Source organism: Mustela putorius, unplaced genomic scaffold (genome assembly GCF_011764305.1).
Source record: "Mustela putorius furo isolate JIRA1106 unplaced genomic scaffold, ASM1176430v1.1 tig00537350_pilon_pilon_pilon, whole genome shotgun sequence".
Taxonomy (NCBI): Eukaryota; Metazoa; Chordata; class Mammalia; order Carnivora; family Mustelidae; genus Mustela; species Mustela putorius.
The window spans coordinates 12,886,519-12,900,365 of NW_025422471.1; the positions used below are offsets into that span (position 1 = coordinate 12,886,519).

Sequence of the window (13,847 nt, forward strand, 5' to 3'; positions counted from 1 at the left end):
CCATCCATCTTTTTCAAAGAAATGGAACAAATAATTCTAAAATTTATATGGAACCAGAAAAGACCTCGAATAGCCAAAGGGATATTGAAAAAGAAAGCCAACGTTGGTGGCATCACAATTCCGGACTTCAAGCTCTATTACAAAGCTGTCATCATCAAGACAGCATGGTACTGGCACAAAAACAGACACATAGATCAATGGAACAGAATAGAGAGCCCAGAAATAGACCCTCAAATCTATGGTCAACTAATCTTCGACAAAGCAGGAAAGAATGTCCAATGGAAAAAAGACAGCCTTTTCAATAAATGGTGCTGGGAAAATTGGACAGCCACATGCAGAAAAATGAAATTGGACCATTTCCTTACACCACACACAAAAATAGACTCAAAATGGATGAAGGACCTCAATGTACGAAAGGAATCCATCAAAATCCTTGAGGAGAACACGGGCAGCAACCTCTTCGACCTCTGCCGCAGCAATATCTTCCTAGGAACAACGCAAAAGACAAGGGAAGCAAGGGGAAAAATGAACTACTGGGATTTCATCAAGATCAAAAGCTTTTGCACAGCAAAGGAAACAGTTAACAAAATCAAAAGACAACTGACAGAATGGGAGAAGATATTTGCAAACGACATATCAGATAAAGGACTAGTGTCCAGAATCTATAAAGAACTTAGCAAACTCAACACCCAAAGAACAAATAATCCAATCAAGAAATGGGCAGAAGACATGAACAGACATTTCTGCAAAGAAGACATCCAGATGGTGAACAGACACATGAAAAAGTGCTCCATATCACTCGGCATCAGGGAAATACAAATCAAAACCACAATGAGATATCACCTCACACCAGTCAGAATGGCTAAAATCAACAAGTCAGGAAATGACAGATGCTGGCGAGGATGCGGAGAAAGGGGAACCCTCCTACACTGTTGGTGGGAATGCAAGCTGGTGCAGCCACTCTGGAAAACAGCATGGAGGTTCCTCAAAATGTTGAAAATAGAACTGCCCTATGACCCAGCAATTGCACTATTGGATATTTACCCTAAAGATACAAATGTAGTGATCCAAAGGGACACATGCACCCGAATGTTTATAGCAGCAATGTCCACAATAGCCAAACTATGGAAAGAACCTAGATGTCCATCAACAGATGAATGGATCAAGAAGATGTGGTATATATACACAATGGAATACTATGCAGCCATCAAAAGAAATGAAATCTTGCCATTTGCAACAACATGGATGGAACTAGAGCGTATCATGCTTAGCGAAATAAGTCAAGCAGAGAAAGACAACTATCATATGATCTCCCTGATATGAGGAAGTGGTGATGCAACATGGAGGCTTAAGTGGGTAGAAGAAGAATAAATGAAACAAGATGGGATTGGGAGGGAGACAAACCATAAGTGACTCTTAATCTCACAAAACAAACTGAGGGTTGCCGGGGGGAGGGGGTTTGGGAGAAGGGGGTGGGATTATGGACATTGGGGAGGGTATGTGCTTTGGTGAGTGCTGTGAAGTGTGTAAACCTGGTGATTCACAGACCTGTACCCCTGGGGATAAAAATATATGTTTATAAAAAATAAAAAATTAAAAAAAAAAAAAAAAAAAAAGACAAGTTTAAATCTTGGCCAAGTATCTTACTTGGGAAAGTTACCTAAATTCTTTGTAACTTCAAAATGAAAATAGTGGATAACTGTAGAAATGATTATTAGAGATATGACAGAGTAGAAAAACTTCATGGGGCGCCTGGGTGGCTCAGTCGGTAGAGCAGCTGCCTTAGGCTCAGGTCCTAGTCCCAGGGTCCTGGGATTGAGCCCCGCATTGTGCTCTCTGCTCAGTGGGAAGCCTGCTTCTCCCTCTCCCTCTGCCTGCTGCTCTGCCTGCTTGTGCTCTCTGTCTCTTTGTCAAACAAACAAATAAAATCTTAAAACAAACAAACAAACAAACTTCATGTTGAGGGTTGGGAGACTGGACTGAAATTAGAAGAAACCACCATTAATCAGTGATGTCATTCTATGGATGAATGTGTTTGCTGTGTTGTGTTGCTGTGCTGTAATAATTCTGTAACCACTAGTGTTAATGTAGCTACTACATTACAATTACATTGTATGTAATATGTAATAGTGTTAATGTAGCTACCATGTTACAATTATATTACTAACAATTACATTGTCTTGGGCTCCATTTCCATCCACTCTGAATAAAAATTATTACTTATTATAATTATATAATTATTATTATATCTCTTATGAAGGGGCAACTCCCTCTAAGAACTGTGCAAGGAACTTCTCTCATTCATTATCTCATTTAATCTAACAATGCTCTCATTAAGCCCATGAAACACAGGAGGCTCAGGGAGGCTAAGCAACTTGTCCCATGTCACTCAGCTCATTAGCTGAAGAGCTAAGATTTGAACCAAGTCTTCTATCATCAGAGTCCAAGCTCTTACCACCATTTTCCTAAATAAGTTCAGTATTCTTGAAGCCCTTCTTTATGTAAACATGTAGAGATGTTTCTTAGGTCTGCTGGGACCTCCAAATAATTTCTCAGAGCCTACTATGGAAAAACACGGCCACCGAACCAGTCTCATTTACATCTCTAAGTATCAGTTTATTAAACAAAGAAAGAATTTAAATTAGATAAAGTCATGTTTCCTTCTGGTCACAAAATGTGAGATGTTAAAATGCATATTAGAAGTTCACAGTATATTTTTGAAAAATATTTTTTCATTCTCCTAAGAATATCACTTTCTTCCTTCTTTTTAAATTTCCTTTTCCTGCAACTAGAATGTATATCACTCTTACTTATACTTTGCCTTTTAACAGCTGGGAAGTCAACAAGAGCAAAATGCTTTGGAAATTAGCTGCTTCTCAGGATGCAGAAGAAAACTCAACTCTATGATTGTAGTATTACACTGGGAAGACCAAATTCTTTCTCTTATGTAACTGAAACTACTTAGAAATGGGTTTAGCAGCATTTCCCTAGTTAGGAAAAAGGATATATACAGCATTCTATGTACTACCCACAACATTCTCTTAATCCATAATTATAATGTCTTTAGTAGCTAGGGCTTCCCTGGGTATCTCTCACCAGTAGGGCAAGCTCAGAGGAAGCAATCTCCCCTCCCATCTACCACTCTACCCAGCCTATCTCTCTTCCTCTCAGCTTCTCCAAGACCACCCCTTAGTTTAGCTCTTTTCTTTTCCCTCTCTCTCCTGCATGTAGAGACCTCCTTCAAATGAGATCAAAGCTCAATTTCTCTATCTTTCAGGATCTTTACTACTATACCTGCTTACTTTCACAAATAAGGTATTTCCACTCCATGAAAATCATTTTTATCTCTAAATACAAACTAGTCTCACTGTACAAGAACCAAGTCAGCGAAAGACTGATAAAGGCATTTATCTAAACAGCATTATAGGATTGAACGGACTTTGATCTCAAAAGATTTTTTCTTACGATGATAACGTTGACATCTATATATGAGATAGATATTTTGAGTCTCATGAGATCCATCCAAGATTCTAACTCACCAAAAATCGTATTTGAGATAAAATGCACAACAGAATTCTCAGGAACTCCTGTAGGCAGCATGTATTTACAGAGGATGAAGGGAGGAAAAGATGAATAAAACCATGTTCTAATTTTCAAGCAGGTGGGAGTCGAATAGTCAAGATAAAATATGTATAATAAGTTTTTACACTATATATTACTGGTAACTTCCATTAAAAAAGATAAGAAGTCTTTGTAAACTTAGAGAAATAAGAATTCTAACTGGAGGGGTTCCTGGGTGACTCTAAGTGTCCAACTATTGATTTTGGCTCAGGTCATGATCTCAGGGTCCTGAGATCAAGTCCTGCATCAGGCTCTATGTTGAGCGTAGAGCCTGCTTAAGATTCTTTCTCTCCCTCTGCCCCTCCCCCCACTCATGCTCTTGTGCGCGCGTGTTCTCTCTCTCTCTCTCTCTCAGGAGGAGGAGGAGGTGGAGGAGAGTGAATTCTGACTGCAGATATGAGGGAGGCATCTTAAAGGAAGTGGTATTTTGATTAGTCCCTAAGGGAGAGTCAGGAAACATGAACTTGTGGGGGTTGAAGTCACAAAATTACTTGAAAAATGCCTAGAAGAGGACTTAAGTAAATGTTTTTAAGCAGAGTAACATCATCAAATGTTTTGAATATTGAAATTTCTGTGCAATAGAAGGAATTAACAGCTAATGAAATTTTTCTCAAGAAAAGTAAAATATGATAAGGTGGTATATTAAGTTAGAAAAAAAATCAGTGGAAATTTAGTATTTCAAAAATTTTTTTTTCCTAGCTCTATCACTACCCAAGGTGACCCACAGCAGCAGTACCTTTGCCAACCATCAACTCCCATGCATATCTAGATTTCTAAAACTCCTTCTGGTGAAAGAAATCAATTCCTTGGACAGTAGTTGATTAGATGTCTTAGATCAGGAAAAATCAAGATGGCTATGGAACATATATATTATTGATATAAAGCAAAAATACTTCCAGTGAGTTTTAAAGTAATATGAAAAGACAAAAGATCACCATAATAAGACTTCTAGTGGCCATGCCATGGCTACTTGAATAGCAAAAGGAAAGCCATTCAGTAATTAAAATTAACTGACAGACTTAGAGTATATTATGCTAAGAGAAATAAGTCAGACAGAGAAAGACAAATACCATATGATTTCACCACTTGTATGTGGAATCTAAAAAACAAAATAAATGAACAAAAAACCAAAAAAGCAGAAAAAGACCCATAACAGAGAACAACCTGGTGGTTGCCCGAGAGGAAGGGGTAGGGGGATAGGCTAGGTGGGTAAAAGGGAGTAGGAGAAACACACTCCGGTTATGGAATGAATAAGTCACAGGGATGAATGATACAGCATGAGGAATATAGCCAATGATATTATAATAGCATTATATGATGACTAATAGTAGCTATACTTGCAGTGAGCATAGTATAATGTATAGACTTGTTAAATCACTATGCCGTACTTGAAACTAATGTAGCATTGTGTCATTAAAAAATTAAAAAAAATTAAAAAATTTGAATCTATAACAGTACCTAAAGGAGAAAAGTTACTGTAGTGTACAAAAAAGTGGTTATAATAGAAAATAAGTGTGAATAAAATAGTATGTACTCAGTATTTAATTAATTTTAATTTGAAGAAGAGTGTTAACATACCTGGACATCTAGGTCTTTGATTAAGTATGTGTTCATTTATTAAAGAATGGTAAATATTTTTTCTATATGTAAGTAGGAAGGAGATAACAAAAAAGTGTGAATAAAATAATCCTTCTTAGAAAAAGTAAGAATTGTACCAACAATAGCAGTAAAGTATTAGGACCTATGAAACACACATAAATGAAGATGAAAGCAAGTCAGAAGTGAAAGAATGCTGGTAGTTGCATGCAAGTTGGAAGATAACACAACTCTGCATTCCATTATCACAGAAGAGGTGAGCTAAAAGAGGTGTAATAAGAACACAGATTCGTTATCTCATCTTTTATGAGATGAAGCCTCTAGGGTGCCCTCCTAAATATAACAAGATACCAAAAAGGCAGGCATATATTTCTAACACCTCTAATAGACCAGCTCCACATTCAAGAGCAATAGGGCAGAGGTGCCTGGGTAGCTGAGTCCGCTAAGCATCTGCCTTTGGCTCAGGTCATGATCCCAGGGTCCTAGCTAGGATCAAGCCCTGAAAAGGGCTCCCGGCTTAGTGCGGAGTCTGCCTCTCCCTCTCCCTCTACCCCTCTACCCCGGCTTGTGTGCTCTCTCTCTCAAATAAGTAAAATCTTTAAAAGAGAGAGAGAGAGGGAGGGAGAGAGTAATGGGCCAATACTTAATGTAAAGCCGATCCCACCAAGTCCAAAGAACAAATCATTCTGTGTTAAGAAAAAGCAACCTGGAAGGCATATATTTAAAAAATATATACATAATGATCTAACAAGCGAAGTCCCAAAATAGATCCCAACCAGATGATCAGCAATTCTCATTTGAAACAACTTTAGACAAGAACCAGGACCCATAATCCTAACTAAGAACAAAGTGGCAATAACCATGAATATGTCATCTTCGGAAATAAGTATTATTTCTCTTTTGGAACCAGTAAAATTATTACAATTTTAATTCTTATAAAAGGTATGAAAATAGTATGTATGAAAGGTATGAAAGGGACAGTATGAAAATAAGCATTACTGTTAACCTCAGAGAAGATCAATCTAAATGGTATAGTAATCCTCAGAAAATGAAAAAATAAGTAGAGAAAAAAAATGAAAAAAAATCTACAATATTGCTATTTAGAATGGGTTTAAGCATAGTTACATGTTCTGAAAAAATTGTATTTGTGCATTTTTTTTCTGCAGTTTCAAAGAAACCATGGTACTTTTGAACATTCATAATATTATTCCTAGTTTTTGTATTAAATATCTGAGTTTAAGAAACTAAGCAGTAGACAGAAAAAACACTACTGAGTGCTCATTATGCGTTAAATTATCACATTAAAAAAAGGTCACACACATTTACTAAATGACTTAAGCTCTGGTAAGTTGGCAGTGACTAATACCATATGACTAATGCAGATTCCTATGGAAAGGCAGGAGCATGCTTGTTTCCTAAGTGCCTTGAGCAACATGAATGCACAGAAATTTATCCAAAAGCCCACCAAGCATAGCCTCAGTGCTTTTTTAGTAAATCAAAACTGAACTCTTAAACCAAATATGAATAGAGAATGAGAAAACTTACATTCTATGCATAAAATCTATGGATATAATGTGATTTGGCCAAAACTACAAGGATGACAAAAACATAACATTAAACATTCAGAGTAATCAAAATGTGGTTTTTTTTTTCCCCAGAAATATTAATCTGCAGGAAAAGGGCATCAAGGGATCATTCCCTGAGCACTTGGTCCAGGAAGAATCTTGGAAATGACAAAAAATAGAAATGGAGGAAACTGACAAGGGTTTTTTTATTATTATTATTGAGATATTATTGACATATAACATTGTATTAGTTCTAGGTGCACATCTAAAAAATTCATAATGTCATAATGTGTAAACCTTAAGTCTATTATCCATAAAAGAGATTTAGATATTATGGCCAGGTGAGACACAAAGAATCTCTATATAACCAATGTGTAAATTTCAATAAAATGACTTTAAAATTACTAACTTTAAAGAAATATAATTAGAAGTTGAAAATACAGTCCCTCATCATTTCTTACCTTCTCCGATTTGAGCTCAATGGTGATCACGCACTTTGTTTGACCCACCATACAGGTTGTGGTCCCTGACACAGAGAGAAGTTCATCCATCAGGTTCACACCGTCTTTCTTGAGCACGGTCGCTGTTGTGTTAAATGTGACCCGCCAAAAGACCCTGACATCTTCAAAGGCCCTAGGAACAAAGCAAAACCCATGCAAAGGTGTCTAATGCAGAATGTGTCATCACTGTGCTTAAGTGGACTTCTTCCTCCCAAAGCACAGCACTTCTGGGACCACTGATAAAGCTGAAAATAACCAGTTCTCCTCATTACTGTTAAGAAACTAATGCCAGTGTTTATGTGGCATTCTTCCACCACACTCTATTCAATACTAAGTTATTTCTTAAACTACCATGTATCAAAGGAAACAAATAATACTTTTCTGCGTACTATGCCTATTGTGTACCAGAAATATGAAAAAAAAAATTAGAGAGTACCCTTGCCTTCAAGTAAATGTTCTTTTCTTGTTGAGAATTCTTCTAAAGGAAACATGCTACTGCTAAGAATGGTTGTTATTATAAAAATAAAGGGCAGGGGATGACCTACGTTTCCAGAGAATTTATGTCCAAAATGGAAAAGGACATTTATCTCCGTGTACATGGGTATATACCAGATGCACATCTGTGATGAGCATTTGGAAGATGGGCACTGTTAGAGTATTAAATTGCAAGCAAAATTTTGGTACTTCCAAGTTTCCGTAACATTAAACAGTAGATATGCTGAAGTGAAGACTTAGATAAGCTGACATCTGTATGGTACTTTATGAAGTACAAAACATTCAAGGTGGCCCTAGGTTATACTCATTAACCAAGTGTGTTAAATTCAAAGATGAAGAATGAGAGCAAACAAAATAAAACAACCCCCCCAAAATGAGAGCATCCGAACACTAACATACCAAATTCCATGCTACCTTCTATTAGCATTTCATCCTGTCTTTTACCATTTTATGAATCCAAATTAGATACTGTACAGACACATAGGATGTTACATCTTCTACATGCATATCAACATACCTGTTGGGTTGCCTTGTTACGGTAAGATGCAGTCTGTTTTTATCCGACCCTTCACCCAGCTCCAGTCCACTCTGGGACTCCTCACTGAATCCTATGATGCCATTGTGAAGATCACTCCCTGAGAAGAAAAATGGAGGGTTATTATGTACTAAAGACTTTAAAAGATCTCCAGGGCTTCACTCTTCTTTCCAGCTCAGGTGGTATAAAAGTGAGAAATTACAAGTGAGGAGGGGGAGTTACAATTTTTAAAGCTCTTTACTAAAATTAGAGTAGAATTGATATTATAATATCAAAGTGGCTAACACTTGGAGAACATTAGACTGGAAGAAAGAAAACATCAAATCCTACTCCCCACACTGACATACATGCTCCTCTCTCTCTGATGAGACTATATATGATAGTCCTTTACATTTTACATATTGGGGACTGTTTAAAGTTATTATATCCTACTGGACTAGCTATGATTTTATTTACAGCTGTATCCTCAATATCAAAATCAGTATCCAGCATATTTTAAGTGTTCAATCAATATTTACTGAGTAATGAACTCCATTTAACTGACTTACCCTCCCTATAAAAGCATTCGTGTTATGCATTTGGTTATCTGCCCCAGAGAAAAACAGAACTGTTAATGAGCTTCCAAGCATCCCTGACTAAAAGAAACACTTCTAAGCAACATTTCAGGTTACATGCACTATCATACTACAAATCGTGTTTAAACTGGAACAAGTCTAGGGACCACACTACACTGAAATGGTCACTCCAAATCTTTGCCAGCACATAAGCTATCTTCTCAGACTAGAGAAATGCCAGTACATAGTTCCTGCTGCTTTCCATTGCCCAGTGGCCCAGTTTTGCTAAGTGATCCTAAAAGCAATGATTCCCAAAGCCACAAGCTTTAAATTTGTACCCATCACTGCAAAACCTGATTGCTAATCTTCCAAGGAGATGGAACCTTGGAAGTTAGGGATCAAAATAAGGAAATAGAAAAGCGCTTAATGGTCCTGTTGGGGGAGAGCCAACAGTCACCAGCCTCTATTCAGCAGGTCCAAAGTTTGAGTCAATGTGGAGCCTATTAATTAGGGACCGTATTTTCCCGGTGTCTCACGTGTGCCTTGTTTCTGCATGAGAGCCAATCGTCGTCCTCACCCAATTCATCACTATGACCACTTCTCAGCCCTGCCTCAGAACCTCATCAGAACCTGCCATCAACGTTTTTCCTCAGCAGCATTTGTTTCCTTGTCATTTTGGTGGTCTTTTGGTCTCTCCAAATAGATTATAAATGTCTCACAAGCACAAGCATTTTCTTTTCCAGTGCGATAGCATTTAGCATGGTTCTAGTGAACAAAATACTCCCCTTACCACATCTGCAAGAGTAACTTTGATTCATCTAGTAAGATGAATCAGGACTTCTAATGTGCTAATGATCAAGCCCAAAACTAATTAAATTTGTTTTCTCCTGATGTTATTTTAGAAGTTTGTTCTAAAATCTAAATGTGCAAAGACTATGAAGATTAGCTAAAGATAAGAGGAATGGGAAAAATTAATGATGTGGTCAAAAGGGAAATACTATGTTAAAAAGCAGGAGAGGAAAAGACAAATAAGGAAACATGGACTAATATGACCATGCAAATGTACTGTAGATGTTACCAGGTAAACTGCATCATGTGACATTAAGAGGTAGGTATCTGTGTGTCATCAATGTACTTTATGTAGGGAAGGTAAACATTAGAGTACCTGCCTCATCGAGGCTCAACTGAGTGACTGCGTGGAGAGTTAGACAGGGATTTATCTAGGATAGCAAGGAGCTCTAACCAACATTTTGGCCGGCCTGTGCCTCTGCCAAACTAGTTGCTAAACATTTTGACTGTCATCCCTGGTCACATTCAAATAACTATAATTAAATATCTATGTCATGGAATGGAAGAGGAGGTTGCTGAGTGTCAAAATAATTTTAATAGAAAAATATAGATGGCATTAAGCTAATGTGAATCAAAACCAGTAAATAACTTGGTGAATAGAATTAGGATTTATAAGATTCAATAAACTGGAGGAATAGGAATAAATAACAATTCTGACTGGTGGAAATTTGTTGGGTAACATAAAGGGGATGATGCTAGGTATAAAAGGAATTACACAATTGAAAAATTAGGACTGAATTATTACTGAATGGCTAAAATACAGTAAAAATTCTAGGAGGAGGAATCAAATCCTAAAAGTGGACCATAAAGATGTGTATTCCAATATTTTCCTTTTGTAAAAGAGAAGGATAAAGAGTAGACACTAAAAGATTTCATTGAGTCTCCCAATTGATACTTAATCTGGGCCATAAATAGAGGCTTCATGACATTTAGTTTTCACTATATTATTTTATCATGGTGTCATCTGAAACTGTAAAGAACTATATAAAATTGATAAATGCTTATAAAAAAGAACAGAGTAGGTAAGAATCATAAGATGGACTTCTCAATACTCTAATTAATGTAAGGTACTGGCAAACTGAGCTAAACCATGGTAAGAAAATACAGTATGATTTCAGATGAAAACTACAAACTATAACTGAAAACTTTTTAGAAGATGCATGAGGAATTCTTTAAAAAAAATCACTAAAGGGGCGCCTGGGTGGCTCAGTGGGTTGAGCCGCTGCCTTCGGCTCAGGTCATGATCTCAGGGTCCTGGGATCGAGCCCCGTGTCGGGCTCTCTGCTCAGCAGGGAGCCTGCTTCCCTCTCTCTCTCTCTCTGCCTGCCTCTCCATCTGCTTGTGATTTCTCTCTGTAAAATAAATAAATAAAATCTTAAAAAAAAATCACTAAATATTTAAACTATTGTAATACATACACCCAACGTTAAAAAAAAAAAAAATTATATAAACTGCATTGGTTCAAAAGGAGAACGACCAAAAAAATAGTTTTAATCTATTTCCCAACATAAAGGAAGAATTTCCTAGTAATGAGACTTAGATTTGGGGGATGGATTATTGAAAGTGGTTTGGAAATTCAGAATGAGGTTTCAGAACAGGATAGCCAATCATGTGTTTGAATGATTAAATTAAATATTTTCCAGGGGAAGAACACAGACTTATGCATTTTTAAGATCTTCCCTATATTGTGAAAGTATAAATGTTATAGATTGTTTAACTGGCTCAGAGCTAAGTGACATTTACAGTCCATTAAATTCTAGCGTGGCGCCTCAGAACGACATCATGAGTTCACGTTATGGGTCTATGCCACAAGAAAACAATGTTTAATGAGTAACTATGAGTGATTCAAGTAATTCACCCTCTCAAATTAAATTTAAGACAGAATACTATTATTATAAATTCTGTAGCATGAGCACATTTTTATGTCCATTACTCCAGAAATATACCTGTAATAATGATTCTGGCAAAAGCTGCAAATCCACTGTCATCCTTCCACCTCACAATCTGTGCCCCCCCTTGAGGGTCTGTGAGAAACACGTAGAAGAATTCCTGCCCCTCAGGCTCATCATCATCCAAAATCTGAACCAATACTTTACGTTCTCTTTCTCCATCTACAAACGTAAGGATAAGGGTTTGTTCTTCAAAATCTTCTTCTTCAGTAGCCCACGTTAGGTTGGAAATTCCATAGCTATCATGAAAGGGCAAAGCATTTGGTTCCCTCTGAGCAGATCTTTCACCAAAAGTTTTAACGGTTATGGTGACATTGCCAGTAGACCCACCAGTTCTTCGAATGAGAATTTCTGCAGCATTAAGTGTACCGTTTTTCACCTCTTCTTCAACATAAACAATAGGTGGCCCAAGACTAAAGATTCCACGGATGGAAACATTTGCAGTCACAGTGCCCACATCAGGCTTCTCAGACAAGGCAGATGTATCCGGAACGGTGACAAGTTTCTCAGGGATGGCAGATACACCAGCCGCCTCGGTAATAACAGCAATCATTTCAGTGGGCTGTGGAACAGCCGTTATCTTGGTTGTGTCAGGGTATGTGGTTGAGAAGTCAGTTGCTGCGGGAATGAGAGCTGTGTTAACTGCTACAGCCACAGTTGTCTTAGGGAAAGAAATATCCATTCCTGCCGGATCATCGTTATCCAATATTGTGATCAATGCCACGCTAAAATCTAGATTGAGGCGTGGTCTCCAACGGGCATCTAACTTTTGTAATCCTGTCATTTCTACTGAAGTTAGATTAATGTAAAAAATTTCCTCTTCCTCGGGAAGCTGGTCATTAATAATGATTATTTCAAAATCCACCTCAGGTTGGAATTTTTGAAAAAGCAATTCCCCATTCTTAACAGGCTCAAAGTCTTCCAGAGGCTTTGCACTTCCTGCAGCTGTCTGATAGGAAATTTTAACAAGATCACCATGGAAGCCAAACAGTCTTTGGACATATAATCTGATCATCTGTGTATCCTCTGACACCATGACATTTCTAGAACTAGGGGAAAATTGAAAGACTCCCATTGGTTCAATTTCAGCAAAGGTGAAACCTGATCTGAAAAAAAAAAAATTAAAGAACTGATAAAACATAGGAATATCATTGTAGAGATTCTTTTTCAAATACTTAAAGTGCTTCTCATGAGGGCATCTTAAAGATGGTATACCCTTTAAAAGTTCCCAAAACCCTACTTACTTATCAATGAATACACTAGAACACATGAAATGTAAGAACAGAAGCTGGGGGACAAACCTCACACGTTGGAGCACAGTGAAGAGCTTCTAGGTCTCTGGTCTGTTTCTCCAGTTTATACCAGAGAAGCTCTCTCAAGAATCTGAAATATCAGGCTCTCTCTTAGGATCAGTACACAGGGCGCCAAAAATTTAAGATCTGTGGATGTCAGCCAGATTTCTTATCTACTAAATAGAAACAGTTTTCCCTATTTGGTGTAAAATCCTTCCTTGTTCCAGGTGGCCAGTAATGAAACTATTATCTCACATAATTGTTGCTAAAAATCTTACATACAAATTTGAAGAAACATCCATGATTGAGAGATTTATCCTTAGCTTTTTGCTATGGAGTTTTGTTGGGAGTTAATAGCTTTGCCAGAGCTAACACAGGTGGCCCATCAGCAGAATTCAGGCCACAGACATACTTTCTTTCACTGACAAGTTGTTTTTTTGCTTTTTTAAAAAAATGTTCCTAATGTTCTTTAATCCTTTAGTGAGGACACCCCAAAGCCATCACTCTCTATTGTCAAGAACCCATCATTCAACACATAGCACAGTGGTTATGAGTTCAAACAGTAGAAGGCAACCTGGATTCAAATCATGGTCCCAACCTTATTAGCTTTGTGGGTCAATTATGTATCTGTGAGTCCTTTCTTCATCTAATGGGACTACTAATATCCCTAGTATCCATGCCATATGGCTATTGGGAAGAGTAATAGTAAACATATATATACATACTAAATATATATATAAACACATATTACACACATATACACATATAAATTATATACATATATATGAATATTTTATATACACATAAAACTTATTTTATACGTGTGTGTGTGTGTGTATAATTTAAAAGCAATGCCTGACCTAGGGTAAGTACTACAAAACTGTTAACTGT

At 37.2% G+C, this 13,847-nt stretch overlaps 1 protein-coding gene across 4 annotated transcripts in view; it reads right to left on the reverse strand.

Moving 5' to 3' along the window:
* Positions 1–13,847, reverse strand: part of ADGRV1 (adhesion G protein-coupled receptor V1) — a 546,992-nt gene that overhangs the window by 328,172 nt on the left and 204,973 nt on the right. For all 4 annotated transcript variants that reach the window (XM_004759095.3, XM_045074447.1, XM_045074448.1 and 1 more), the window contains exons 74-76: positions 11,662–12,770; positions 8,295–8,412; positions 7,244–7,415 (exon numbers count right to left, since the gene is read on the reverse strand). In XM_004759095.3, coding sequence (XP_004759152.2) covers positions 7,244–7,415; positions 8,295–8,412; positions 11,662–12,770 — 1,399 coding nt within the window. The remainder of the gene's footprint in view (positions 1–7,243; positions 7,416–8,294; positions 8,413–11,661; positions 12,771–13,847) is intronic.